Here is a 26,254-nt window from a genome sequence, read left to right as displayed (position 1 = left end):
AGACACGAAACAGAGAAGAACGCGCGATGGGGGTGGTTTTCGCATTTTGTTGTCCCGGCTTGATTTTTAATTAAAAAGAAATCGGCGCCGATCTGGCATTTCGTAGCTAACGCCATCACTATCGGTTTACCGTAACCCGAGCAACATTCTCGTTCGTGTAAGAAAGCATAGTACGATGGTTTAGCTTGTAGAAATTTTAGACAAATGATCGCGATACGTAATCCTGGAGAACTAGAGAACAAAATACGCAAATCGATATGTTTCGAAACGATGCGACACGAGCTACTACAGTCGTGGCCGCGCGGAGGAGACGTTTACAAATAAATTTCTTCTTCTTTGTGTAGTACACACTGCTGTTCCCGATGACGAATCTACAAGCGTAACCGATGCGTTTAGGTTCAACGACATGCGCGTCACGTCACTACAAGTCACGACGCGATACGTCACTTTACGGCATAAACGAGGGAATACTATCCGACGAGGTAACCGCCACGTTCGTAGAAGAAACACTACAAAATTTTGTACCCAATGCTGGTTAAATTGAACTGCTCCCCTCGCCCCGTTCTACGTATAAATTTCCACGATACGATTCTACACAGTCCGAGTTGTTCACCCCTAACGGCCGGGAAAGCTCGATCGACTTTTATCCAGATAAATTTCCAGAGAAGAAAATCGTTCGAGTTCGTGGACGAAGATTTCACAAAGATCTATTTTTATGCCACGCTTTAAGTTCTACAAAGTGAAAGTACAAAATTAGAGAAACTGATTATACGATACGAGACGATTACACCAACTATTAGTATGATAACTCGCATGCTACATACGATTATAACATCTGAACTCAAATCACTCTGAAAGTATGTAAAAGATTATGCAATTTATTTATAAGAAGTTTATAAAACTGGTATCCAATGCTCTAAGAATGGAAGTACATGCAACATACGAATTATCCTGAATTTGAATAGGAAAGAACAGCAATATCATTGAAATTGAAACGATCAGTACATGCAATCCTGTTTTTTTTATCCACTCGCTTCGAGACTCGAATCAGCGACAACTATCGATTATCGATGACGCTTTGCGTAAGTTCACAGACATATAAGCCGATGTCAATAAACATTTCCCTCCACGGCTTTCCCTTATCGTCAAAAAGTCTTATATTGCCATTTCAGATAAACAGATTATCCACTGCTTAATAACTCCTTTGCATAGCGTTGCAAAACATTTCTTTCGAGGCTGACGTCACTTAAGAAACCGGAAACTGGTTTCACTCTTCTTTTATCGCGAATAGAATACGATAACGCGCGCGCGTGGGAGTTGTTTCTTACCAGTCCTGTCTTTACCGGTCAGCGTAGTCAACCATAATGTTGGCCGTGATTCAAGTCCGAATATTTTGTCGACGGTAGTTTACTTTTTCCGAGAATTCCTGTGTTTCGCGAGAAAATATCGCGTCTAGACGAGACTCTCATGGAGCGCGACTACAAAACGAGAATTTCGATAAAAAGGAAACAGCCTGATAATTTGCCGCCAAAAATAGAGAAGACAATGGAAAACGGTTCTTGTCTCTTGGATAGATTCTGCGTAAGATGTTTACTGTTTCTTTCAAAGGAGAGTTAACGCGTTGCAGAGAAGCACGGATGCAACATAATCGAAGAGCGACACTGATCTTGTGTAACGATTATCGTGGAGAGGCTTGCGAACCGTGGGCGTTAACTGCATAACTATCCATAACCATCTGTTACTGTCGGCCAGAGAGAAGAGAAAGTTCGCTGCAACGAGGTGACAACCTGATATTTTTATGTTGTAACATTATGTATAATACTTTACAGTGTACACGTCCATAATCCATGAGGATTATAATACCAATTTTCTTCGGGACATCCTACATCGCAAAACGTTTCGCGTGTAATATTTTTACCAGAGATTTGTAAAGTTGAATTACACGGATTCTACATATATGTACCTGCCATCGAAAGCGTGGCAATGCGAATGACGAGGCTAATTGAAAACATTTTGTGGCAAGTAAGGTCAAACCTGAACCGCGAACCCACTAGAAGAGATAGAGTGACTCACGCAAATCAATATCACCTCCAGGCATATTTGCCGTTTATATTGGTGCAAGAGAAGCGCGGTATCGTGCATCTGGCTCACGGATAAATGTATTTATCCTTTACGATTTTATCAATGCAGTATCGTTAATGCACACGGCTTCGAGGGGAGCTCGTCCGAGTCGGCGTCTCGGTCGGTAAGCCAAATAAAAACATTCGACGCGACTCGAATGAAACGTTCCGCGACGAAATTCGCCGTCAGCGTAAAGAATCGAGTAGAAAGACTGGTAAAGGCATTTTACTACGATATACGAAGGAAAATATACTATGAAACTATGTAAAGTAATTTTGAATAATTATATTCGTGAATTCTAAAACGAAATGGCTAAATCGTCACGATATTATCAGACCTATATTACCAAACTGTAAACCATGAACGACGAACATCAAAGTGAAAAATTTCCATTGAGTTTTTCGGCACACGCACCATTCACATGTGTCACGACAGTCCAGAGAAGACCCTGACAGTGTTTCAATCGATTAGGTGCACCCAAAGGGGGAACCACAAGCAAGGGGAAACATGCAAAACATAAAGCCGTATAAATTTAAATGGCACCGGTCCAAACAACATGGCCCTCGTACAAAAAAAGAATAGCTACGGATATAATACGGTATTCATAATCTAATACAATGCAAAAAGAACAAACTGATTGATAATCGGACCAAAACGAAGAAATCCTTCGAGAAGACGAAACACGTTTTTAATATTATACAATACAATTCAACCGCGTGAAACATTCTTAGTTCGTGCGAAAGTACATTAACCTAAAACAACGCGAACATTCTCCCGTACCTCCGCTTTGCTCGCTTATATATAAAAGAAAGACAAAGAGCGTAAGGAGAAAAGAGAAGGAGAGAGAGGAAGGATAGAACTCCGAACTCCGGGCGTTATACTGTAGAGTTCGAGGACATAAACAATGAAGAAATAGTTGAAGGAGCGGAGCGCTGCAAAGATTCAGTTCGGACGTCTAGATACATATTTTTTCTATGGTTGAAACGTGCCGGCAGCGCTCCATGGATCCAAATTTACAGCTATCGCATTGAGAAACTTTCCCCTCTTCTTCAACGAGTCCTCTTTCCCATCGTCGAGACAGTCCTGAATTATTTAATCATTTTATAACACGACCGATCGAAACCCAATTGTTTTGTCTAGTTCCCATTAAAATAAACACAGCTCGCAAACTTGCCATCCTTTTGTCGTTAAGGTACAAGGTAATGCTAATGGTTCGTTGTTATATTACAAGGTTAAGCGAATTCGAAGATCTGATTGGCTGAGTTACTGTCGGATACCTCCATGCGAGAGCACATTCGTACGACTATCCCTGCTTACGATTCAGATCATCCGTTCTTTTTTACGATGTTTGACGATATTCATCAACTTCACTTGTAGATAGTTTCGAAAATTTTTACCTTGATAGTTACGCGATATCAAGTATGTACTTACGAATGTATACGAATATATTTCGATCGTAGTAAACAATCTAGGATCGATGCAAAAGAGAGCACCGATATTGATATAATTTAACGTATTGCAATATGCAGAAGTGCTTTCCTAATGATTGCACACCACTTAAACATGATTGTTAATTCGTTCGTTTTCTGCAAAACTATCCATTTAAATAACAATAGCAAGGATGTTGTTTACGAGTTGTAATTACATCAATGATGAATAAAAACTGAATTAAAAGGTTAAAGTCATTCTTTCAGAACAAAACATTTTTGACCTACCATGAACCGGAGCTATCAGCTTTCATAAAAAGTTTGAAGTATCCTTGAGAAAGGTATAAAACTTAATAATATAACAAAGTGCTCGTTTGTCTATGAATGTTAGTCTAACAATATAAACTTGTCAATGCAATTACTGCATAAGTAACAATGAAAATATAGTTGTACTAATTTTTAACAAAAGGGTGCTTTTTGAAACTATCAGATAACGTAAACACAAAATATTTTGATAGATACACTACGACGCTATGCTATATTTAAATAGAGTAAACACAAAAATTCATCGTTATTTAATACCATTGATTGAAATATTTTTTTTACTGAAAGAACGATGAACAAAAACAACGCCAACAGGAAAACGAGACACAAGATAAAAATACACCATTACACACGGTATTCGTTATATTCATTAAGTGTAAGATGAGCAATAAAAAGGTTATAAATAAAATAAAATCGTGATAATACAAAGTTTCCAAATTTGCAAAGGCTTTCTCTGACGAATAATACCCATTTTAACTAAGTTACGATACATGAGCGGCAACAGTGATTTGTACAACCAAGTCAAGTTCCCCCCTGAAGGTTCATAAACATGGAGGTTTCCATTGTGGAATAAAAGTCTTCGAAACATAACCTACAAATTGGCAATGTTCGGCGACTCGTGTCGCATGGAGAAGCAGAAATACGAAAAACTTGAAAATAAAAAAGTGTAATTGAACTGAAATAAATACCATGTCGGCCCCCAAATCCTTCATGTCGCAGTAAAGGAAAAGATCCCCCGGTGGTTTCATCCAGTCGCCTGTGCTCGTACCTGCTCCCTGGCCGTACCCTACACCGAAACTCTCCACCGTCTCCAAGGTACCCTCGGCACGGCGCGTCACCTTCGAGAGATTCACCGTTAACCCCGTAGTACACCAACAACGCGAACGAAAAATCGAACACACACTCTTTAACACGCACTATCCGGTAGACGAGGCTATCTTGGAGGAGATTCGTTGAATGTTGAGGATACGTTGTTGAAAAATAAGTGAATCGTACGTCGAACGGCGGCGTCGGGGCGCGGACGCCGATTCAGCCGGCACTGAATACACACCACTCCCGGTTGTTTTCACGTTCGTTTTTCCTCTGTGAACGCGGACAGACCTCTCGTAAACGGAACACACCACACCGCCGCTGAACAATACAAATCGCAGCACCACGAACGGGAGTGTGAGAGAGAAAGAAAAGCGCTCGGCCGCCTGTCAAACAGTTCGACACCTCGGGTGCCTCGATGCTGCCACTGCTACCTATGCTCCTCTCTTCTTCCTCGTCCTCCTCCTCCTCCTCCTCCTCCTCCGCCGCCGCCGTCGTCGCCGCCACCGCCGCCGCCACCTCCTCCACCTCCTTTCTCCTCTCGCGCACTTTGCACACTCACTCCGCGAATACGCGTTTATTTATTTACAGGGGGAGTAAGTCGATTACGTGTTCTTGCCTAAATTCACGTCCGTCTTGACATATCGCAAGACGCGTCGTTATCGGGCGTTGAAACAACGCTCGGCGTCACGATGCTCTTACTTGTCGTCTCTCCTCGAATTTTCGTTAACCGGCCTCTCTCTTCGATAGAGACTGCCCTCTTAACCGAAACAAAGAACGACGCTCGAATGGTATGCCCTCTACCGAGCATTTTGACAGTTACTCTCCGCTTGGCGAAAGATACTGACCAATCATCGTCCTTTTTACTTTGCACGACCTCTCACGACGACCGGATGAAAATTTGATTGTGCTTAGTAAATTTACCTGGCCTGACTAAGTATTAACGTCACGAATGAAGGACAATACTATCCCAAACCTAACGTATATACGTTTGCGAATTTTCAAGAACTATTTTAACACAATGCCAGATGATCTTAACTAGAAGAAATAAATTTTTGTTTCTTATTCGGTTATCACAAATTATTCTCAAAATATATCATATATGTGTAAAGAAAATTAGAAATTAAAACATTTTTCTCTATTTTCTACAAATTTTATCTATGATTAAGATAGAAAGTATGACGATAAAAAAATCTGCGATGTAATTTACCGTGTACAAAAGCCATTAACGTTAAGAAATGCCTACATTCGCTATAGTTTACAAAAATAAACTTGAACGAGGAAAAAAATAATGAGTAAAGTAGGAATTTGAAAACACGTAAAGGGCAAATTGAAATTTACAGTTTACATTATTATTATAAAGAAGTATCTCTTATTTAGAATAAACGCATATTTAAAAATGTAGTAGAATATTTCCTTGAAAGTTGTAATGAAAAAATAAATAATATAACGCATACTCTTTTAAAATACAAGTCTGTGTTTCGACTAGTTCCCGACGTAATTAAATGTCGTAATGTGAATCGCCAAATTTTGGCCCTGACACTGTTTTGTCGAGGAGACCTACGCATCGATTAAACTTCCTATTTAGTCGATTGATAACTACTACCGATAATGTCAATGACATTCTCTAATTAAACTAGTAGTACAAGATTTAAGCTCCTACTAAATCGAATGCGTTAGTTATATCGAAAGATAATAAACAACAACACGAAACTATGAACCAGTAGACGATAATGGCTAATTGTTAAATGATAAAATATTTTTTCATAAAAGAATATCGAAGATATTTTTTTGGATATAGTCCAAATTAGTTCTATGTTTCAAAAGACTCAAAAATCAATCTGTTTTATCAATCTTGATGACACGACATGGGAATTAAACTTAAATATTATTGATATAGTACATTTTGAGAAAGTTATGATAACAACGCCTAAAATTTCTTTATTGATATGATATATATGACAGCATCATTGAAATTAAAATTTTGGTATATCACGGTCACAACTGTATGCGTTTCAATATTAAGCCAAATATATAACGGAAAAATAGTGGTTAATAGTACGGACGAGGAAAGAGATACGTATTTCAATGCATTGTTTCTTGGATATAGACATATCTTCATTGCAAAGTTGATCACATCTCCATTGATAAATAAATATACACACACAAACACGTGCGCGCGCGCACGCACACACACACACACACACAAATAGACATTCTATTCAATGACACTAATTTAAAACATTGAATAAACATATCTCAAATATCCCATCTCTAATTATAATATATTCTAAAGCTACTGAAATGATAATTATGCTTACCTGGCCATTTCTGAATTGTTGTTGTTGTTGTTGTTGCTGCTGTTGATGATGAAAGAGGGCAACTTGTTGCTGTGCTGTCATTTGATTATTAAGGTAAACTAAATGTTCTGTTCCTGGTGCTCCACTCTGCACAACAATAAAAAATGCAAATATTAGTACAAGATCATAGAATATCTTTTTCATTAATCTTGATATTAAGTAATATACAACTTACTTTAAGTTGCATTGGATGGATTTCATAAGGTAAATGAACATTGTTCATAGTTTGCAGACCCAATTGTTGTGGTTGATTCTGTTGTGGTACACTCAGTTTAGTAATGGGATATTTCCATTTTTCTGGATTCTATAAATCATTTAAATTTGTAATCAAATGAAAGCAACGGATATGCTACTTATCTATAATACTTTTGGAGTATCAAAACACAAGTCTACAAATTTCTTTTCGCTCCTACAATAGATCGTATAATGTATCTTGAAAAATATTTTGTACGCTTACATTATCAATAATAGCATCATCTGCAAGGGCCCAAGCACGTGGTGCCTGTTTTGTTTGGAAAGCTGAAGACTGGGCATTGAATTCTGCTTCTGTAGGTCGTTGAAATACGTAACCAACCATGGCATCATCTTGAGTTCTGTTCACACCAATTTGATGTGTTTGACCAGGTTGTATACGCATACTATCACCACCAGCCATTACTTGCCCACATTGTTCTGTATCCTATTAATAAACAATTATTTCATTACTTCAAATTTTCTTTATTACTCTCATAGATAATTTATAGTTATATTAAATGAATAATAACTTTTGCAGATAAAATCCAAGTTTAAATCAGTGTATTTGAATTGACACAAACTTAAGATGTATAAATCAATATATTATTTTATAATTAATACTAAACAAATTACAATTACTGAAAATTGTTTACTAGTGTACATACAAAGAAGGATTATCATATCAAATTTATTAAAGATATCATTATAAAATTGTTAATAACTAATGTACATATTATAAAGTACGTCATAACTGTTTAATCAATCACGGTATCGCAGTGCTCTAAAATATGCATATATTAGTATTTTATCCATGTTTTACCAGAAAATTAATAGGAACATAAAACAATAAAATCTCTTTTTGATATTAAAACACATATAATTATTCCTACAGTTCAAAGAAATTAGCAACATATGCAGGATTAGTCTTGTTTCACTGGAGTAAGCAAGTTGATAAATGCAACCAAAACATCTTCATTTCTATACAATATCCTGCCATGATGGATTAAACAAAGCATAAGCATGTGCAATATTTATACATATGAACAATATAAAGGACTGTTTTCTCATGTTTCAACAGTAGAATAGAACTTTCTACGTTAGATAATAATATACTAAATAAAAAATAAATAAGTACAATAGTAAATTTCTGGAGTAACGATCGAAAAATAATATTTTAGTTAGAAGACACATGAAATGATAGGTTATGAACACTTCGATCCGAGTAAAACTTTGTAACGTTAGATCGTTTTACACGGTATACTAATTACGAGATAGAAAACTAGAAAAAAATTAAGATAAATGCTTACTGTGGGTATGTGTCCATTCGCGGAAGGATGGTGCAATTGCATAGAAGGTGCCGGTTCACCCGCAGCACCAGCGCTACTCGCACCGAGCCACTTCATCGTTCTGTCAATCTGTACCACTGCTTCAGGTCCGACGAACGATGATCAAATAGATAAGAGGTACCCTCACTGTGAAGGTTAGCTCGCTCAGAACCGGCGTCTGGAGCTAAAGGTAAAATCACCCGCTATGTATGTTCTGCGAGCATGTTCTACGTGTGACTCTTAACAATGTGACATCTTCATTGTTTCCACGACGACGAGAACGGCAACGATAACAAAAATAATCACTAAATAGAATAGTATTTATGAATGCCTGTGATTGAACGCTAGACAGTACAGCAATGGCAGCTGGAACACAGCGGTGCTGCCGGAATTTTGACAACACTGCCGGACACGGGGAACAAGAGAACACAAAGAGAATTGTCGAACTGAATGCAACTTAAGTCTACACGGCTCCTCGAGGTTTACCAAACGACACAACCGCTTCAGCGACGGACGAATGAAACTGAGGGGATGCCGAAGAAAAAAAAGTGAAACATGCAAAAAACGACAACTGCTTGTTCATCAACGGACGAGAGGGAATTAAGGGTAGGAAAGTAGAGAGGGGGAGGAACCAAAAGGTTCGCAAAATTAGATTCTTTGTACCGTTATTGATGTTAACGAATCCCTTTCCCCCGAAACTATGCCAGGTACAATAATGGACGTGTTGCCTCTTTCGATTTACGTTAGAAGCTTTACCTCAATTACTGCGATAACTATAGTTGAAATCAATTGACAAATATCGTTCGTTTCGTTCTATACTACTCGATATTTTCACGGTTACTATGTACGCTTCGGTCTTTCACACGCTCATCCCGTAAAACTAAAGCTTAAAATACACTATTCACAGGTATGTACATCGAAGTACTGGCACACAATGTGCGTCCACCGGCATACGCGTGTTTCGCGCGCAAGGATGCTACGAGATTTTCAGAAGGGATTCGGAGGGCAAGAGGGGTGGGGAGGGTAGTGAACCAACCCGCGTTTAGAAATACCGCGACACGATACCAAACCAATACGTTATTTCTGTCAATTTCATGCTTTTTCTAATCGCGACTTCCAACTTGATTTTTACTTTCACCTCAGCAATCGGTTCATTAATAACACTAAAACTAACGTTTAAACAAAAGTTCGTAAACTTTGTTCGGCGTTAATCGTCCGTTTCACATTTACACAACGCCGTACTTAAAGTGTCAAGATTCTAGGTTATACGACAAAATCATGGATGAAACGAATAGATAGCGATGTTTCATGCTAGACTTAAACGTAGCATATTTACCGCCATCTGGTATAAAAGTCGTATTTTAAAATTAATTGTTCACACTTGTAATATCTCATATATGATCGATTTCTTAAATATTAATCGAATTGTCTAGTTTGGAGGATAATTTGAAAATATACGTGTAATAATGTCGATAAAATATTTCATATGCTTTATGATATTATGTAGCTAATTTGTTAAGTGGATAAATAGTTAGTAATAATTTTATTCGAGAAATTCACGTTTATATACCGTAAAACCAATGTAGCTAATGGTTAGAGTCTATGGTTAGAGTACTTAACTCTCCAATGCAAACGACTCATAATGTATGCGGAAGAATTGTAAATTGTAACTCACACTGTCTCCGCTTGCCACATGAAACAGTGTTTAATGACTGTACCCGCACATGAAAGAAAATTTGACAATTTAATGCAAAGAACTTGTTCCTATGATTACGCTGATGATAACGAATGTTCTCTATCTCATATTTGAAATCTTTTTATAGGAATGCTGAAGCACACGGTAAGATTGATATTTTATTCAATTCGTCAACACAAGATTATTCGTGGTTTATATAAAAACATGTTAACGTCAAGTTTTTAATGATAATTTAATAATATGTCTTGTATTATATTTTTCCCTCTTTTTTTAACTTTGTTTCATTATGTATTACCTTATACATTCATACTTCCTACTGATAAATTAGTTTTATTGAGGATAATTTGTACTGTTATTGTGAAGTTACACCTACAATATATATTTCTTAATTGCCTAATAAAGGAGTTCAAGTAACTCTTTTCTGTACTCACAAAATACTATCTTACAACGTGCTTTCAATATTTTACCTTTGTTACATAACAGTTGTCATGTAATAAAATTTTCCATTAAAAGAGTGATAATTTTACATTTATAGATGACGTAATGCAACTCATCAAATATAATATAATTATATTACCATAATATAAAATGGCAACATTTTGGTCAGGGAGGCCTGGTTGGTTAGGGAAAGTAGGAATAGCATTATTAGCTACATGGCTTTTGGTACTAATAATATCAGTATCACATATCTTTAAGGCTAATAATTTATCATCCAATAATGAGAGTCCTACAAATAAAGAAAATGCTCAACGTTTAGCTCAAATGGTTAATGATTTTGAAATCCTTAAGAGACAAAATGAAGCATTAAAAAATATAATTTTAGGGTAAGTTTATACCAGAAATTATAAAAGCAGACAGATTTATTTGAAGTTTAAAACAAAGAGCATTGTGATCTTTTCGTTGTACAGGATAACGTAATTTCCAGAGAAAGATCAAAATCTATTCAAGGAGACCATTTAGGTTCAATACAAGAAAAACTTGAGAAAGTTTCTCTTTATGATGATTTGTTGAGTCATCAGGATAATATTAAGCACGGTGTCCCTTCTTCTGAATATGAAGAATTAAGAAGAATGATAAGAAATAATATTCAAGAGACATGGTAAATATAGCATCTAAGGTATAGTTTGTCACTGTATATGAAACTATGAGAATGTTACATGCGATACTTTAATATTTTGAACAGGTATTATATTAATGCAGAACTAAGTAAATTTAGGAAAACTATTGATAAACTTAATTATGAACAAAGAGAAAAAAAAATACAGGACACATTAAAAAATGTTTGGGATCATAAAAGATCTCTCATAATAGACATTGATAAATTAATGAAAGCAGATGGCTATGATGAATGGCGTAAAAAGGAAGCGAAAGAATTATCTGATCTTGTACAAAGAAGATTCAGGCACTTACAAAATCCTAGTGATTGCAATAAAGCAAGAAAGTTGGTTTGCAGTTTAAACAAAGGTTGTGGATTTGGATGTCAGGTAAATAAAAGTTATTTTAAATAAAATATAAGAATTTATATAAATCATTATAAATGAAATTTTGTACATTATGTTGTGTTTTAGATTCATCATATTACATATTGTTTCTTAGTTGCTTATGGTACAGAGCGAACATTAATAATTAGATCTAAAGGTTGGAGGTATCACAAAGATGGTTGGGAATCAGTCTTTAAACCACTTAGCGAGACTTGTGTATCTACAATTGGAGCATCACATGCTAACTGGCCTGGTGACTCATCTAAACAAGTCATTTCATTGCCAATTGTGGATAATGTTTATCCAAAACCGAGGTTTCAACCACCAAGTGTACCAGCTGATTTAGCTTCAAGGTTAGAGAAACTTCATGGCCATCCCTTAGTGTGGTGGGTAGGACAAGTTTTAAAGTATTTAATGCGACCTCAAGAACATGTGAAAAGAACATTAGAGAATGCCAAGGAAAAACTGGGTTTCAAAAAACCTATTGTTGGAGTTCATGTGCGAAGAACGGATAAAGTTGGTACTGAAGCTGCTTATCACGATATAGACGAATATATGGTTAAAGTTGAACAATATTTCGATGAACTTGAACCAAAACCAGAAGTGAGAAGAGTTTTTCTAGCGAGCGATGATCCAAAAGTGATCACAACGGCAAGAAATCGTTATTCAAATTATGAAATAATAGGAGACCCAGAAATAGCAGAGACAGCTTCAGTTGCGAAACGATATTCCGATTCTTCTTTACAAGGAATAATTATCGATATACATCTCTTATCTGAATGTGACTATTTGGTGTGCACATTCAGTTCTCAAGTGTGCCGTGTAGCATATGAGTTAATGCAAACATATTATCCAGACGCTTATAATCGTTTCGCGTCATTAGATGATATTTACTATTATGGTGGTCAAAATCCACACCCTCACCAAGCTATTCTAGATCATAAGCCGAGAAAGGAGGGTGAAATTGAATTGAAAGTAGGAGATTTAATTGAAGTTTTTGGAAATCATTGGGACGGTTATTCCAAAGGATACAATACTAGAACTAGTATGACGGGATTATTTCCTAGTTTTAAAGTTAAAAATCCAGTAGATGCTGTAGATTTTCCGAAATATCCGTATGTCCCTTTACAAGAAAACAAGAACGAGTAGGCATACTCTGAATATGTAGTGATCTTGAAAGCATTCAGATTGCTTGAAAAAAAAATAACTTGCCTTCATATTTAAATTGTTAAAAACAGTAAAAAACTTCACAAACACGTATATATTTTACTACTAGCAAATGACAAATTTAATTCTTGCAAACTGAAACTATCTCAAATTATATAAAAAAAAAAAAAGTGAATTATTCTATTGCCTATGCATATGTATATCTTGAATTTTGAGAAGACCGTATATAGATATTCGTAAACAAATATTATAGAAAATTTTGAATACGTTTACGATCTTCTTACAAATTGAACTAAGAACATAAACATAAAAAAATAAAAATGCATAGCGTACATGCGCGCAATATAATTAAAAATTTTTATATATTTTGATTGAAGTTACAAATTGTAGTCGTTATTTTAATAAGAGATTTTATTAGAATGTGATTGTATTAATGTATTACATTGCAACTCTTTAGCGAACTGAATGTATGTTTTTTATATAATGCATTTAAAATAGATACATAATTAACATATAATATAAAACAAAAATTATTTGTGCCAATGCACTTGAACTCAAAGTATTATTTACAGTGGCAAGCCAATAATCAAATAAAACCTAAGTAACATGTCAATTTTTATAAAATTGCAAGAAGGTTTTATACATTATTAGTTATATATCTCTCATATCTCTTAATAAAGGCTTGCATTATAATTCATTGTCATAACGTACAATTTGTACATAAGATATACAATATAAATTACGTACATAATAATTTTTTTGATAATAATAGAGCTTATACAAAACGCATAATAAATATTGCATAAATTGCGTAATATGATAAACCTGAAATGCATAGACATCGAGCTGGGCTTGAGGCCTATCTTATTATATAATTAAGGATGTTTCTTGTATACATATTGTAATATATTTTATACTATACACTAAACGTAAATGAAAATTGTTATTATATTATAAAAACTGAATTTGGTTTTAATAAATATTTAATTCATGAATCTTTTGGTCTTGTTTCCGTTTTCATTTGGAAATAACGTTTTGATATCTGAATGTGTTATTACATAATTTATTTTATATTTTTTCACATTTTCATTTTACACGTTAATTTAAAAAAAAATATGGCGAAGTTAATTGGTATAAAAGTTTAACGTCATCGATATAATTTTATAATAACGTCACTAACTTCAGTTCAATAATGTCGTAGAATCATAACAATGTTCTAACGTGTAATTACATTAAATTGTTTTTAAGTTTGCAATTATATACAGAAAAGATTTTGAGGAAATGGCACAAATTTTTCGTGTGTATAAATTTGAAGTACCTACATTAATTCATATTTTCTATAGGAATTATAATTATCAAAGGTTAGAATCTGAAAATAACATATTTCATCACGTATATACATGCATCAGTTAATGTTAAGTATGCTTTTTAAAGACGTAAATATAATTATTACGAAGTATTGCATATTTCTTCAAATGCAACCCAAAAAGAAATAAGAGACGCTTATATCAAATTATCTAAACAGGTATAGTCATTTTTTTAAGTGTTTCAAATATTTTTCCAATTATGTTTAATTTCGTGGTATTTTAAAATATTTAAAGTATATAGCAAATAAATGGTAATTTAAGTATTTTTTTAGGTGCATCCTGATTGTGGCAATAAGGGAAATCATGATGAGTTTGTGAAAATAAATGAAGCCTATAGTATTTTAAGCAATAAACAGAGCAAACATAGTTATGATATTGATTTGAAGCAGAATAATATTCGTGAAAATTACTATTATCAGAATGCTGGGTATATTTTTCAAGGAACTACGTTTATTTTAAGAATTATTTTCAAAAATTATTTTTATTCGTTATTATAATTATATTTATTTTCAGATCTAATAATCGTCACCAATATGCATACGATATGTACTATTCAACATATAGAAGAAAACCTTCTGAAGCAGAGAAAAGAAATGCAATTATATTATGGGCGTTTCTAGTGATTACAGGAGTAGTAATTCAAGTGATACGTGTTATAGTATGGTCAAATCTTAATCAAGATGCAGCATTAAGAAGGAGTGGTCAAATTATGCTAGAGATTGAGAACAGTAATAAAAAGTATGAAAGTAAAACACTTGAAGAAAAGCTAGAAATGTTGGAAAAAATTATGGCAGAACGTATCGTGTCTACAGATGATAAATAACACATGTGAAAGTGTATTTACTTGGATTCACATATTGTAACATAGAGAGATTTTTAAAAATTTTGCTGTGCAAAAACATAAAATGCGTTACACGAAGTAATAGATGTGTTATGAAATGTTATTTTTTAAGTAAAATAGGTCATATTTTAAATTTAAAAAATTGTATTTATAGGTAAAAAAATTATTTATAATAGAAATTATGGTTACATACAAATCATATGTCATTTTTATTTTTGTGTATAAATTCATTACAACGAAATAATAACAAATTCATAGATATTTTAAACACATTCAATAAAATTACGACATGTAACTTTTATATATCTGTTTATGCTGCTAATAATGCAATATTCATTTATTGTTTAAATCAAGTGTACTTCTTAACGTGCGTGTTATTTCTTAAACTTTATTATTGCTGACGTTTTGGCACAATTAGTTTTTATAGCATCGCGATGAAATAGTTATAGATATTAGATTGATTCGTAGAAAAATAATAAATAAATGTTTATAAAAGAAAAGAAACTTTCAGAAAAGAAATGTATCATGTACAGATATTTGATAATAAAAAAAATATAACGTAAATATAGGAGTGCGTTTCTAAAAGTTATACTCGGTTTTAAACAGGTACTTGATTTCAAATACGTATCATGACACTTTTCACAATCTCCTAACGTACGAAACAATTTCTGTATGTGGGAGTGCGGGGGTAAATACAGGATTGCCATCCTCGTCTAGATAATCCGCATATTTGAGTTCGTATATTCGTTCAAAGCCCATTCGTGCACAAAGTTTCCCAGAAAAACAGGACGAGCAGTCGGCACGTGCCATGTGAAAGCCTTTCTCTTTCCCAATTTCACTACAGACAAATTTTCGTGAGTAAATTATTTATATACAGTTAAGCATTATTAAATATTATTTGAATAAGGTATTATATATAACAATATTTTAGTTAATAAAATGATATTGCGATTGATTCGCTGTGTTCGTCATAGACTTAATTAACAAAGTGAGACTTACAGTGTTCTTTCTAGAAGCGCTTTGCCAACGCCTTTGCCTCGCCAGTCAGAATCTACGGAAATTATTTTAATTTCTAAGACATCCAACCCTCGAAATTTGTCATCGCGATTTACATTTCGATCCACGTAATGCAGTAACTGAAGAATTTTTTTGAATTTTAGGTTTCGACACGTAGTTACGTAGTGTGGTTCTTCGTCGTTTGGAGGATCCATCTTCCCTGCATTTAACAAGCACAATTTATCGATTATACTTACGCAGAATTTGCGTGCTTATCTCTAATTTATGTAGTAACTGTTTAATTTATTATGACGTCTCCATAAAGCTAAATGTGTTGCATAAATTATATTGCATAAATATCAGGTAGTTGATGTAATTCAGCCTTAATAATTTACATCTCGAAGGTAACTTTTTAACATCGGCTTTGCATTTAAAATATAATTATTTTTATACCGACTACAAAGATGTTTCTTGTTTAAGTTTCACAATGGAAATTCCGAGTATTTTTGGTCTACACCAAAAAGTTTATGAACGAAAACAAAAAAACATATATTTTATATGTTATATATTTTTAGCTTTATTCTTTTTATTTGAATAAGCATATGGATAACTAGATCTGTCGATAGAATTATCTAATTACTGTGATTGCAACAACTGGTAGCGATTAACAAGTCTCACGCTTGTTCGATACTGGCACAACAATTTATGTAACGTTAACTAGTAACGTTTTCTAGTAGGTGTATCTACTATTTTTCTTTGAATTTTTTCTTTGTTTTTAATTTGATTCATTTAAATTTAACTCTACAGTAAAATATATAATCATAAGATCACGCGAGTGTTTCAATACGATTCTTCCTATCTTCAGTACCGATCTAGTAGTATTAAACAATAGACTACTTGCTAGATGCTCAAACAAGATACGTCTCGTAAATATAGCAATGGCCTCCAAAGATTATGAACGAATATTTCGTACACTATTTTAAAGTATCTGCTCATCCTATTACCCTAGATTCACTTTAATATACAAACTCGAGGAATAATTATTCATCACGACCGACTTGTCACCACTTTGTATTCGTGGAACTTTTTAGCTCATAGCATATCATTGTTCCTGCTGAAAATAGAATGTTCTTGGTACCCGATTGTGTTGTTAACCCAGATATATCAGGATCTTGGGTAACACAATCGTGGTTCCAGCAGCTTTCGCGTAAATACCCCAATGAACAGTGAAAACATTGTTAATATTTGATACTCATAGATCAAACTCTTACCATTTAATATTACACCCACTAAAGCACCGTTCGGTAAGACTGCCATCAGATTGAGATTGTTCTCAAAGGAAGTTAGACTATAATTCTCCAATTCGCGGCAAGTGTATTCTCTTTCTGGTAGCAATTGGACCGATTGATTGAGCGGTTCGTCTCTGAAGAAGAACTTCCTGAGAAAGTTAAGTACCCTGACCTTATCATTTTTAGTGACTACTTCAATCTGATAGTCCATGCCAATTCTTTCGCTGTTCGCTGAATCAGCTAGCTGAAGCAGACAAGAAATTTAGAAAAGATTTACGAAAGTTGCAAATGTGTAAAGATTCGCATAAATTGTTCGATTACGCTTGTTGATAGTTGGTAGTTGGATCATTGGCTAGACAAAGTAGCAGCATATCTGATTGCACGAATTCTGCATAGCGATGTATGGTGCAACAATGCATATATAAGTAAACGTAACTTAATGCAACCAGGACAATAACAATTCATTGTTTTCACGACAACGGGAATTGAATTAACGCTTTCACACGCAACAATTAACGGAGCAATTCGCGACGTGTTCTTATTTGCGCAACGCTTTATCTTGATCATCAATGACCAACTTTGGCGAGGGCTGAATTACGGTTAATCTATTTCGATGCAATGATTCGTGACAGCTAATACAAGTTGAGTAGGTTTTGATTTCCAGAATCACAATTACGTCTTTTTCGCTGTAAAAGAATTCGTTCCACCATCTGTACAGGATATTAAAGAAAAGCCTCATCAGTAATATTATGCTGTCATTACTACATTGTACATTTTCTCGGTTTCGCGATTTAATCATTTCAATGTAGATATTTTTTTAAATTAGTTATTGATACTCAATGTATATAGGCAAAATTACCGAATATTATCGAGAACGTGATACTTACGTTCGTATTACTTTGTACACGAGTACAGAAAAATCTTATGTTTATTAAATCTACTATATTAACTACTATATGATCGAGTCAGGTCGGATACAACGAAAAGAACTATCGCGCTAGTAAAATTTATCGCAATGCAATATCGTCGAATCTCGCAGCGAAAAATATTGCCAGCTTACCGTATACTTGACCATTTTCGGCACATCTTTCGCGAAAGTGGTCTGGCTCTTGCCGACATCGCTAAGAGCAGGATTGACCAAGTCCGTAGATAGCGCAGTTTCCATAATGTAATATTCAACGTGAATCTTATACTTTCGAAACCGGTTTTGTTAAAATTTGGGCAACGATATCGTTTCGAAACAATGACAATTGTTGATTCAATTGACCACTGAATGTAGAAACATCGGCGAGTTTGTCAATAACGCGAGGCTCGTTGTTGACGTCGAGGTGGTAATCTAACACTGCGCTTTGTGATAGGACGTCGTCAGTCTTATATACTCTCAGTACAGGCAAAAGCCATTCTTACAGGTTCAGGGACAGACGAATACTGTTTAGGATGCTTAACGATCATAAATATCGGCATTTGATCAGCAGCGTGACTCGCACGATTTTTTCTATTCTTATATTTTTTCGTTATACCTATAGTTTGTCGCTTAAGCAATCGATCTTTTCGCCAGGGAACGAAGATATTTCAAGCGAGATTGATATGCATCTTTTAGGAATTGGAAAGGATACTTTACATAACGTTCGTGTACACGTTCGATCATCTCTCTCGCGACGTATTTCCGTTCTTTCCGCTAATAATTAGTCGCGCGAGTTCCTCTTTCAAGTCTCTTGATTATCGATGATGTCTCCATCGTGTGTAATTTACCATGGACGCAACAAACGAGGGAAGATCTAATATTTCAGATACATTTGTACAGGTTCTAGCATTTAATATCACTTATGCAAATGAATCGATTCAGGGAGGTAAAAAGCAAAAAAATAATATGCGTTAAACACATGTCCATGTTTGCCTGAGACACGCGATCGACGTTTAATAGAAATTTAAAAAAAGAGTGAAATTACTACTTATGCCAATTACTCAGCGATATATCATAAGACCCTGGCGCACGGTAGGGTCCTATAAGAATGAATGGTATTAACTAACTTGATTATCCTCGAAGCTGCCATGACATTCCGCGATACGCAATAAAATCCCGTACAATATTACAACTGTCACGTTTTCTCATGATTCGTGTACATATTGCAACGTGACACGGAAATATAACAGTTTCGTGCGTACAGAAAGCTCCAATTGGTTTTCCTTTCACATTAAAAATCTCTTAGTATTTGCGTCGGTGGACGAGCGAGTTTTTCCGCTTCGGCGCAAGGTGTTTAATTCAAGTTCAGTGTACATATGCGGCAATAGATAAAATCGAAAAATAATTGGACAACGTTTGCCGATAAATCGACTTCCGTCATTCACGTGTTGACAGACATTCGTGACACTGAAAACCGATTAAGCTCGCGAAGACGTATTCGTTTCGGAAAATCACCGAGTATCTTCTCGAACATTTCGCTTTTACTTCACTTGGTACGGATCAAAACGTTCGCGTAGAATAGAAAGATATCGCGGTTTTATTTAAATGTAAAGGAAGGGGCTTGTGTGTCGGTTGCCAATGCACGCGTAGATATCGAATAGCTCGAACTTTAATACCGTCTTTCGAAATTGAAAGTCGATTCGCGTGTTACGTCGTCCCTTCGTCCTTTTCTTCCCTACCGTCGATCTACTGTAATACCAATCAAAGGCTAGTGGAGGCACTGTTCAAACTTTCAAGATGTAGATTATCGAATGTGCTGGCTTTCCGCTTTGAGAAATGTCTGGTCACGTGGACCACCGTTTGTCTCGGCGATACAAAAGAAATCTGTCACGAAGCGCGAACCGGATTCGGAGCTGAGGTTATTTACCCACGAATTATGCAATTCCACTGAATTATACGAAACGCAAAAGGTGCTCTGGACCGGTCACGGAACTGTCGTCGATCTAAACTCGCGAAGGTCAGCGAAGAGAACCGTAGTCATGCCTTAGGTGGCATTCAATGACGTCGACTTTTAGTTGCCGGGCATCGAGTATCGTTCCATATCCTCTTTCGATGTCATATTGAATTTAAAAAACGAAAAAAAAAAAGATAGTAACTCGCAGCCTTCAAGATCTTTGTAACAATGTGAAGCTTAGTTAGAGTTCTTGACCCATTTTTCTTTCATTTTTCTAAAGGCGTTTACATGGACATCCTGTCTATCGTCCGGTGATCTTTCGATCGGACCTCCGATGGACATTGCTAGGTATTCTGTAATGGTCGACAACGAGAATACAATCACCGGTTTCTGCAGCCTTTGATCGCGGGGCCTGATAAATGAGGCGATCGCTAACGCATACGACAATGAAATATAACAATCGTTCGTTTCTTCTAGGAATCCTTTCGAACCGGATTCGATAGGAGGTGTTAAACCGCTAACGATCACCGTGGTCAGACGACGTTGACCTTTTTCATTATATCTTCCTTCTCGTGTTTTCTATCGTGTGTTTTCATCGTTCTACGCTTTCCTGAGCAAATTTGTTACAAATCATTCGTCACTAGTCGGAGATGAAACGATAATGGTGCAAACAAGTTGGAACAAGTGCAGCCATTGCATCGCGTGATCCCATTGAAAAAAGATGAAAGGGGAAGGAGGTGGCGATATGAAAAATCGCGTAGACCGATGGAAGAATTAATTGTTCGACACTGATTTATCTCAAAGGTGTTATTGTCAGTGACGTGTCGTTGCGTTTATGATTGATGCAATTATTTATACCATTGATGTGTTTCTTAGACGCGAATAGATCGGATCTCTTTATTCAATCAGAACTTGAATTGCTTGAGAGGCGTAGAAGGATACGCGTATCGAATGTACCGTTATTTAGGACATTAGGTAACGTAAGCCGTGTAAGTTACAGAAAAAATGATATTATAAATTTCAATAGCAATGTTATACAAAGGATTAAAAGGGCCTCTATTTCATCGAGTTTAACAAATTTTGAATTCAACTTGGTCTGACTGATACGCATTATTGATTTATGCGATAGATTTTTAATGCTCATTAATAATCCTTTCCTAACGTTAGTCGATCGATCAGTGATATACATGGCCGCAACTTAATCATCCATCCGTTAAGAGATCACGATACGTGTTACGTGTACACATAAATGATTCTCTATCGACTGGCAGAGGCGGTGCCAGATCCGTAAGTGGCAAACCAATCGGAATAAAGTAGCAATAATTGCATGTAAATTTACCTCGAGTATAAAGTACCTGCTTTAAAAAGTTACGACTCATAAAGTCAAGATGACTTTCTTTCTCTTTTTCCTTCGAACCATTTGCTCATCTATCAACAATTATCGTGCAACCTTTATTCAAAACACGAGACGCAAATATATAGACGAGGTCCTCAATGTACACGTTATGATTCGTAATTTCATACACTATATATTTTCTGTATACATACGTATCTGTAATTAAAACATTCTTGATATATCGTTGAATCAGCTGATCTATGGCATAAAATATAGAGTGACATTCATGCGAGTTTACCTTGAAGCCGGAGTGTAACATGTTCTGTGTAATAAATCTATTAACTGACATATAAATGTATTGATTACCATTGAACCCTCTGTCGTGCCCTGGAATTAATTGAGATTTACGCGGATAATTATACAGGATACGCCTTCGAATCGATCCATGCGCGGAAGTACGATTATTTCAAATGTACTAAGTAGACTCACGTACCGTTTAATACCTGTTCACGTTGAGATTTTTATTTTGTAATATTATATGAGTCATTTGACAATAATAAGAGCATCGTTTGCACGTGTAAATACCGATTAATCAATGTTTCGATCAATTCGTAACTTCTAATCAAAACTGAACGAGAATTAACTTATATAAGTTAATGCCGTCTTATATAGTTTTATGATTATACAAGTATTAAGTAATCGACGCAACAATGGAGTTGTATCTTTTATCAATCAGAGAACACATGCTGAGGACAGCTTGCTCGAGACGTAAGAAGATAAAAAATAATACGTTGCACTCGACTGAGTTTGTACAATTACGTTATCGCTCGCTGCACGACAATTATTTAAGTGTTGGGAAAAAAATGCGGATAACACGAACAGTTAGCTCAGCCGAGCGGTTTACGCAAATGGTCCAACCATTCGAACGGTGATCGTGTTCCCTGTTCCCCTTTGCATAAACGTTCGTTCTCTTTAGATTCGATCGAATAATAATGCTCGCTAAATCAAATACGCGACATATCATGGTTTTTTCCTACGCAATAGTCTTCTGAAACAACGTCAAGTAAACATATAGCGAAGAAAATTAGTATTCAAGCTTTGTATGCGATCACCGCATTCGATCGCGCTCTATCGTTCCAATCGAGGCTAATCTCGTTTAGAGTTTAGTCGAAGCTCTCTCCTCGTGCTTGTTTTAAAGACGTTTCCGAACGCGGTTAAATAACGAAATTTCCAAAAGAATGCGAAACTCGACTTTTCTGTCGAAGGTATTCGGTCGATGCTAGTCTTGCTATTTAACATAACAACAAACACGAACGTCTTGATCATAGCGTCGTTTCGCGTTGGCTGAATGATCGTCACCCTTCTCGCTAAGAGACTTGCCACCTTGAAGCTCGATACGTGACACGCATGATCGAAAGGTAGCCAATATCTGGTGTACAGATGACGAGTTGTGAACTTACCGTGCAGTGTGTGGATTCACGCAACAAATTCAGAGGCAGATAGGATATATAATCCCTACTTCCGCTGGTCTTCCGGCGTAGCTCGGACGATCTCGATACGTGACACTCTCCAAATTAGCGTCGACCAATCCAAATATCCAAATATCGAAGTTGAACTTCTTAATGCAAATACACCAAACGTAGCATTAGGATATTTTGTACATGAGGCACGTGCACTGCTCCGAAAGCGAGGCTTGTAATCGAATTACAGCTGACACTGCCGGGACAAAACAATTCTTGTACACAGATCCGGTTGTCCGCGTCTACGACGTTTTGTTCATATTCGTCAATGTTTACATACTTTGGTCATATTCTCTTGACCGTTTAACCTTCGTTGATAAAATTATTTACATAGATATATATACAGTTAATTGTTCACTACGCTTCAAACTCACAAACAGCAGTAAGCTGATAATGTTATCTAGTGAATAAAATTTGTTTCAAAAATCGAGTAGTACTGGCAATTTTACGTTGATTCAAAAGAAATATTTAGTAAAAGATTTAATAAAATCTTCTTAGCCAAGGTAAAATACTAGCGGCTATTTCTGTTCGTAAAACGAGATGCACCACGGATTCGTCCGAGAATAGAAGCCAAAGGCTTCGAGGAGAACACTGCCAATGTCGGTGATATATTTATTCGGCAACTCGGTGAACTTTCGCATCTTCGTTTCACGGAAAATGTATACCTTCGGTCAGTGAAACATTCGTCTTTGAACTCCGCTACCGTTTCTTTATCCGATAAATCCGGTGATCGGATTATTCTAACACGTGAGAAAATCGATTTATCGTTACGTGCAGCAAACTTGTTGGATGAACCAGTTGACCCGGCCATGTATTCGATAACGTCCAACATCTATTGCCTATTTATCCGAGGGAAATATGAGGGAATATATGAAACAAAAGGTATCTTTGTATCAAAATGTATTATTTTACACGAAATCTCTCCCTTTTTAATTTCTTCTCTTTCTCGATAAAATACGAACATAACGACACATTTACATACCTGAAGAAGCAACGAGCTTTCTAGACGATTTTTCGTTGTTTTCAAACACACGCGTCCCCTTCGGTCTATCGCCAACTACGCACTGCCAACGTGAGAGCAATAGGGAGGGTCATTACCATCCAGCACGTAATGTCCCTTCGACAACAACCCATGGAAAGGGTAGCCCCAGGTCTATTTTTCCATTGAATTTGATTAGGTTGCAAGATCTGGAACTATCAGTAATTGGACCCTCAATTCGATGGGTCGACCGATCATAGAAATGCTCCCCAGCATTCATTTAGCCATAACTAAGTTAAGCAACTTAACCATCCGTTGCTTTACCATACACGCCGCAACGTTCGAGGTTTAGGTCAGTCTCTGTTTATGAGATAAAACGGCGGAAATTTTAATTAATCTGTGATGCGTTTTCGTGAGATAGCCTGGTACGGTTTAATATTTCAATCCAGTGTGTCAAATTCGTTATGATATCGACTCTGTTATTTAACGCTATTAGCCCAGATTACATTGAGCGAGTAGGTTTAATAATATTCTACAAAATACGAGACGCAGGATAATTATGTATAAATATATAAGTGTATAAGAATAAGCAGGAAATCGTATTAAATATCAATGATTCATTCGACGCGTATGATTACCGTGACGCTTGTAATTACTATTTGCACAGCGTAATTACAAAGTATTCTACTTCGGTAGACCCTGCGATCTATATCGGTGAAATTAATTAAAGTCATCGATGGATTGACTTCAATCGTATCTATTTTACGCCGATAGGCGAATTAGCACTCAAACATAAACAAATGTCAACTAATTGCAGTAGCGAAATGATTGATTACATTTTAGTGTAATCGAATTTTTTCAGCGTCTAATCGGCGAGCATAATGATATGCGTATAATATACGTCTGCACGTAGATATTGCGTAACGAAATACAATGAATTGGTATCGAAAGAAACATTTTTCTATCTATTGTTACTAACGCTTACAATCCATAAATAAAGAGAATAACAGGTTCTTCATTGACTCTGCAGTTTCTCTTAATTCGCGTTTCGTGCTCCAGTTTCTCTTTATCTCAACACATTGTTGCATTCCGCGCGTAAACCGCATTGATTTATTTCAACTACGGAATAGCAACGTTATTTTACGACTGACAATCCGCCAACACAACAGTAAGCAGCATTATTTCTTACCATAAGCCGTGCCTCATGAATCTTTTATGCCAACATCCTTTTCTTAATTGCAGAAAAACGTTGTTTTATTACCAATACTGTTAAAATGATCGTACCATCGATTATTCAGATAAATTTTAATCGGCATTCGAGGAACAAAACTTAAAATTACACGCTTCAAACTTGCTCTCGGTAGTTTTCCTGTAATGCAAATTTCTCTTTTTATCTATGGCACTTGTTACACCGATGATTTTCTAATAATGCAACTATAGCGATCTCCTTGATATCAATCCTATCAAAGAAATCTTATTCGTTGTCATTATTAATCACCACCTCCCGCTAACAATTCCGATATTATCAAGGTTAACTACAATCCCCCATTATAGTGGTGTTTTTTATTACACTCTTTATGCGACTGGCAATATATGTGAATTACCTTGTGCGCTGGCCCAATATCCGAGTTTCGCATCAAAATGTTGCAGGTGTTGGTAAATCGCTTATGTAATATGGCATTACTAAGCAGCTACCCATGGGGGCAAGTATTATCGGAGTTTGTCCTTTTCCAAATTACTTTATCGCGCTCGAGGATGCTTCTTTTGGCCTTTGTTGGAGTTATGAAAAGAGCAGATAGAGCAGAAAATGTCAAAAACAGACCTTCAGCTGGCAAAATCCACCTAAGAGTAATTGCTTCGTGCATTAGTAAGGCCACGCTACGTTATCGCGAACATCATGATAAATTATTTTTTGCTCGAAAATGAACGAGGTGTGGTTATGAAAAGAACTAGAAATTCATCGTGGTTCTTTTCCAATGAATTCGATGTGTAATTACGATATAAGTAATTATATATTTAATCGTAAAACGAGAAATCTTCACTCGGAATTGCATATTTAGATACTTTAATATGATATTTGTGCCTTTTAATATATTTAAGTACCGAGACTTGTCGTGCGATTC

The 26,254-nt window shown here is 35.7% G+C and overlaps 4 protein-coding genes across 9 annotated transcripts in view; 2 read left to right on the top strand and 2 right to left on the bottom strand.

Annotated features, from left to right (window-relative positions):
- Nucleotides 1–8,713, bottom strand: part of Pum (pumilio) — a 63,397-nt gene extending 54,684 nt beyond the window's left edge. For 2 of the 3 annotated variants that reach the window (XM_072001212.1, XM_072001215.1), the window contains exons 1-5: nucleotides 8,584–8,713; nucleotides 7,500–7,721; nucleotides 7,218–7,346; nucleotides 7,004–7,129; nucleotides 4,562–4,711 (exon numbers count right to left, since the gene is read on the bottom strand). In XM_072001212.1, coding sequence (XP_071857313.1) covers nucleotides 4,562–4,711; nucleotides 7,004–7,129; nucleotides 7,218–7,346; nucleotides 7,500–7,721; nucleotides 8,584–8,679 — 723 coding nt within the window. In that variant the 5' untranslated portion in view covers nucleotides 8,680–8,713. The remainder of the gene's footprint in view (nucleotides 1–4,561; nucleotides 4,712–7,003; nucleotides 7,130–7,217; nucleotides 7,347–7,499; nucleotides 7,722–8,583) is intronic. The other variant, XM_072001214.1, reaches the window with a different exon arrangement.
- A 1,163-nt stretch (nucleotides 8,714–9,876) lies between these two features.
- On the top strand, nucleotides 9,877–13,940 carry Fuct6 (alpha-(1,6)-fucosyltransferase 8). The gene is made up of 5 exons (XM_072001220.1): nucleotides 9,877–10,441; nucleotides 10,833–11,121; nucleotides 11,223–11,396; nucleotides 11,481–11,781; nucleotides 11,866–13,940. Exons 2-5 carry the CDS (start codon nucleotides 10,886–10,888, stop codon nucleotides 12,925–12,927), a joined length of 1,773 nt encoding a protein of 590 aa, XP_071857321.1. The 5' UTR covers nucleotides 9,877–10,441; nucleotides 10,833–10,885; the 3' UTR covers nucleotides 12,928–13,940.
- A 145-nt stretch (nucleotides 13,941–14,085) lies between these two features.
- Nucleotides 14,086–15,924, top strand: LOC139986150 (uncharacterized). Its single transcript, XM_072001243.1, has 4 exons — nucleotides 14,086–14,306; nucleotides 14,380–14,470; nucleotides 14,585–14,739; nucleotides 14,826–15,924. The coding sequence occupies exons 1-4, from the start codon at nucleotides 14,227–14,229 to the stop codon at nucleotides 15,133–15,135; spliced, it is 636 nt and encodes a 211-aa protein (XP_071857344.1). The 5' UTR covers nucleotides 14,086–14,226; the 3' UTR covers nucleotides 15,136–15,924.
- Nucleotides 15,333–24,293, bottom strand: LOC139986149 (arylalkylamine N-acetyltransferase 1). Of its 4 annotated transcripts, none has more exons than XM_072001239.1 (4): nucleotides 24,135–24,293; nucleotides 17,421–17,682; nucleotides 16,153–16,369; nucleotides 15,333–15,991 (listed from the first exon to the last, which is right to left on the bottom strand). In XM_072001239.1, exons 2-4 carry the CDS (start codon nucleotides 17,647–17,649, stop codon nucleotides 15,793–15,795), a joined length of 645 nt encoding a protein of 214 aa, XP_071857340.1. In that variant the 5' UTR covers nucleotides 17,650–17,682; nucleotides 24,135–24,293; the 3' UTR covers nucleotides 15,333–15,792. The 4 variants fall into 4 exon arrangements, with proteins under 4 accessions (XP_071857340.1, XP_071857341.1, XP_071857339.1 ...); XM_072001240.1 differs by lacking the exon at nucleotides 24,135–24,293 and adding an exon at nucleotides 23,093–23,458; XM_072001238.1 differs by lacking the exon at nucleotides 24,135–24,293 and adding an exon at nucleotides 18,499–18,899.
- Between the last annotated feature and the right edge of the window lie 1,961 nt (nucleotides 24,294–26,254).

Source organism: Bombus fervidus, chromosome 4 (genome assembly GCF_041682495.2).
Source record: "Bombus fervidus isolate BK054 chromosome 4, iyBomFerv1, whole genome shotgun sequence".
In the NCBI taxonomy this organism is placed as follows: Eukaryota; Metazoa; Arthropoda; class Insecta; order Hymenoptera; family Apidae; genus Bombus; species Bombus fervidus.
The sequence above is the reverse complement of the archived record's forward strand: the minus strand, read 5'-3'. Positions and strand labels throughout refer to the sequence as shown.

What these genes read in the sequence shown, in the direction of transcription:
- Fuct6 (XM_072001220.1), top strand. Translation starts at nt 10,886, where the DNA reads ATGGCAACATTTTGGTCAGGGAGGCCTGGTTGGTTAGGGAAAGTAGGA. An exon ending in TTAAAAAATATAATTTTAGG is followed by an intron (nt 11,122 to 11,222) that starts GTAAGTTTATAC and finishes CGTAATTTCCAG; the next exon opens with AGAAAGATCAAAATCTATTC. An exon ending in AATAATATTCAAGAGACATG is followed by an intron (nt 11,397 to 11,480) that starts GTAAATATAGCA and finishes TATTTTGAACAG; the next exon opens with GTATTATATTAATGCAGAAC.
- LOC139986150 (XM_072001243.1), top strand. Translation starts at nt 14,227, where the DNA reads ATGGCACAAATTTTTCGTGTGTATAAATTTGAAGTACCTACATTAATT. An exon ending in AGGAATTATAATTATCAAAG is followed by an intron (nt 14,307 to 14,379) that starts GTTAGAATCTGA and finishes TGCTTTTTAAAG; the next exon opens with ACGTAAATATAATTATTACG. An exon ending in TACTATTATCAGAATGCTGG is followed by an intron (nt 14,740 to 14,825) that starts GTATATTTTTCA and finishes ATTTATTTTCAG; the next exon opens with ATCTAATAATCGTCACCAAT.
- LOC139986149 (XM_072001238.1), bottom strand. Translation starts at nt 18,603, where the DNA reads ATGGAAACTGCGCTATCTACGGACTTGGTCAATCCTGCTCTTAGCGAT. An exon ending in AGTGGGTGTAATATTAAATG is followed by an intron (nt 16,370 to 17,420) that starts GTAAGAGTTTGA and finishes TGTTAAATGCAG; the next exon opens with GGAAGATGGATCCTCCAAAC. An exon ending in GCGCTTCTAGAAAGAACACT is followed by an intron (nt 15,992 to 16,152) that starts GTAAGTCTCACT and finishes ATTTGTCTGTAG; the next exon opens with TGAAATTGGGAAAGAGAAAG.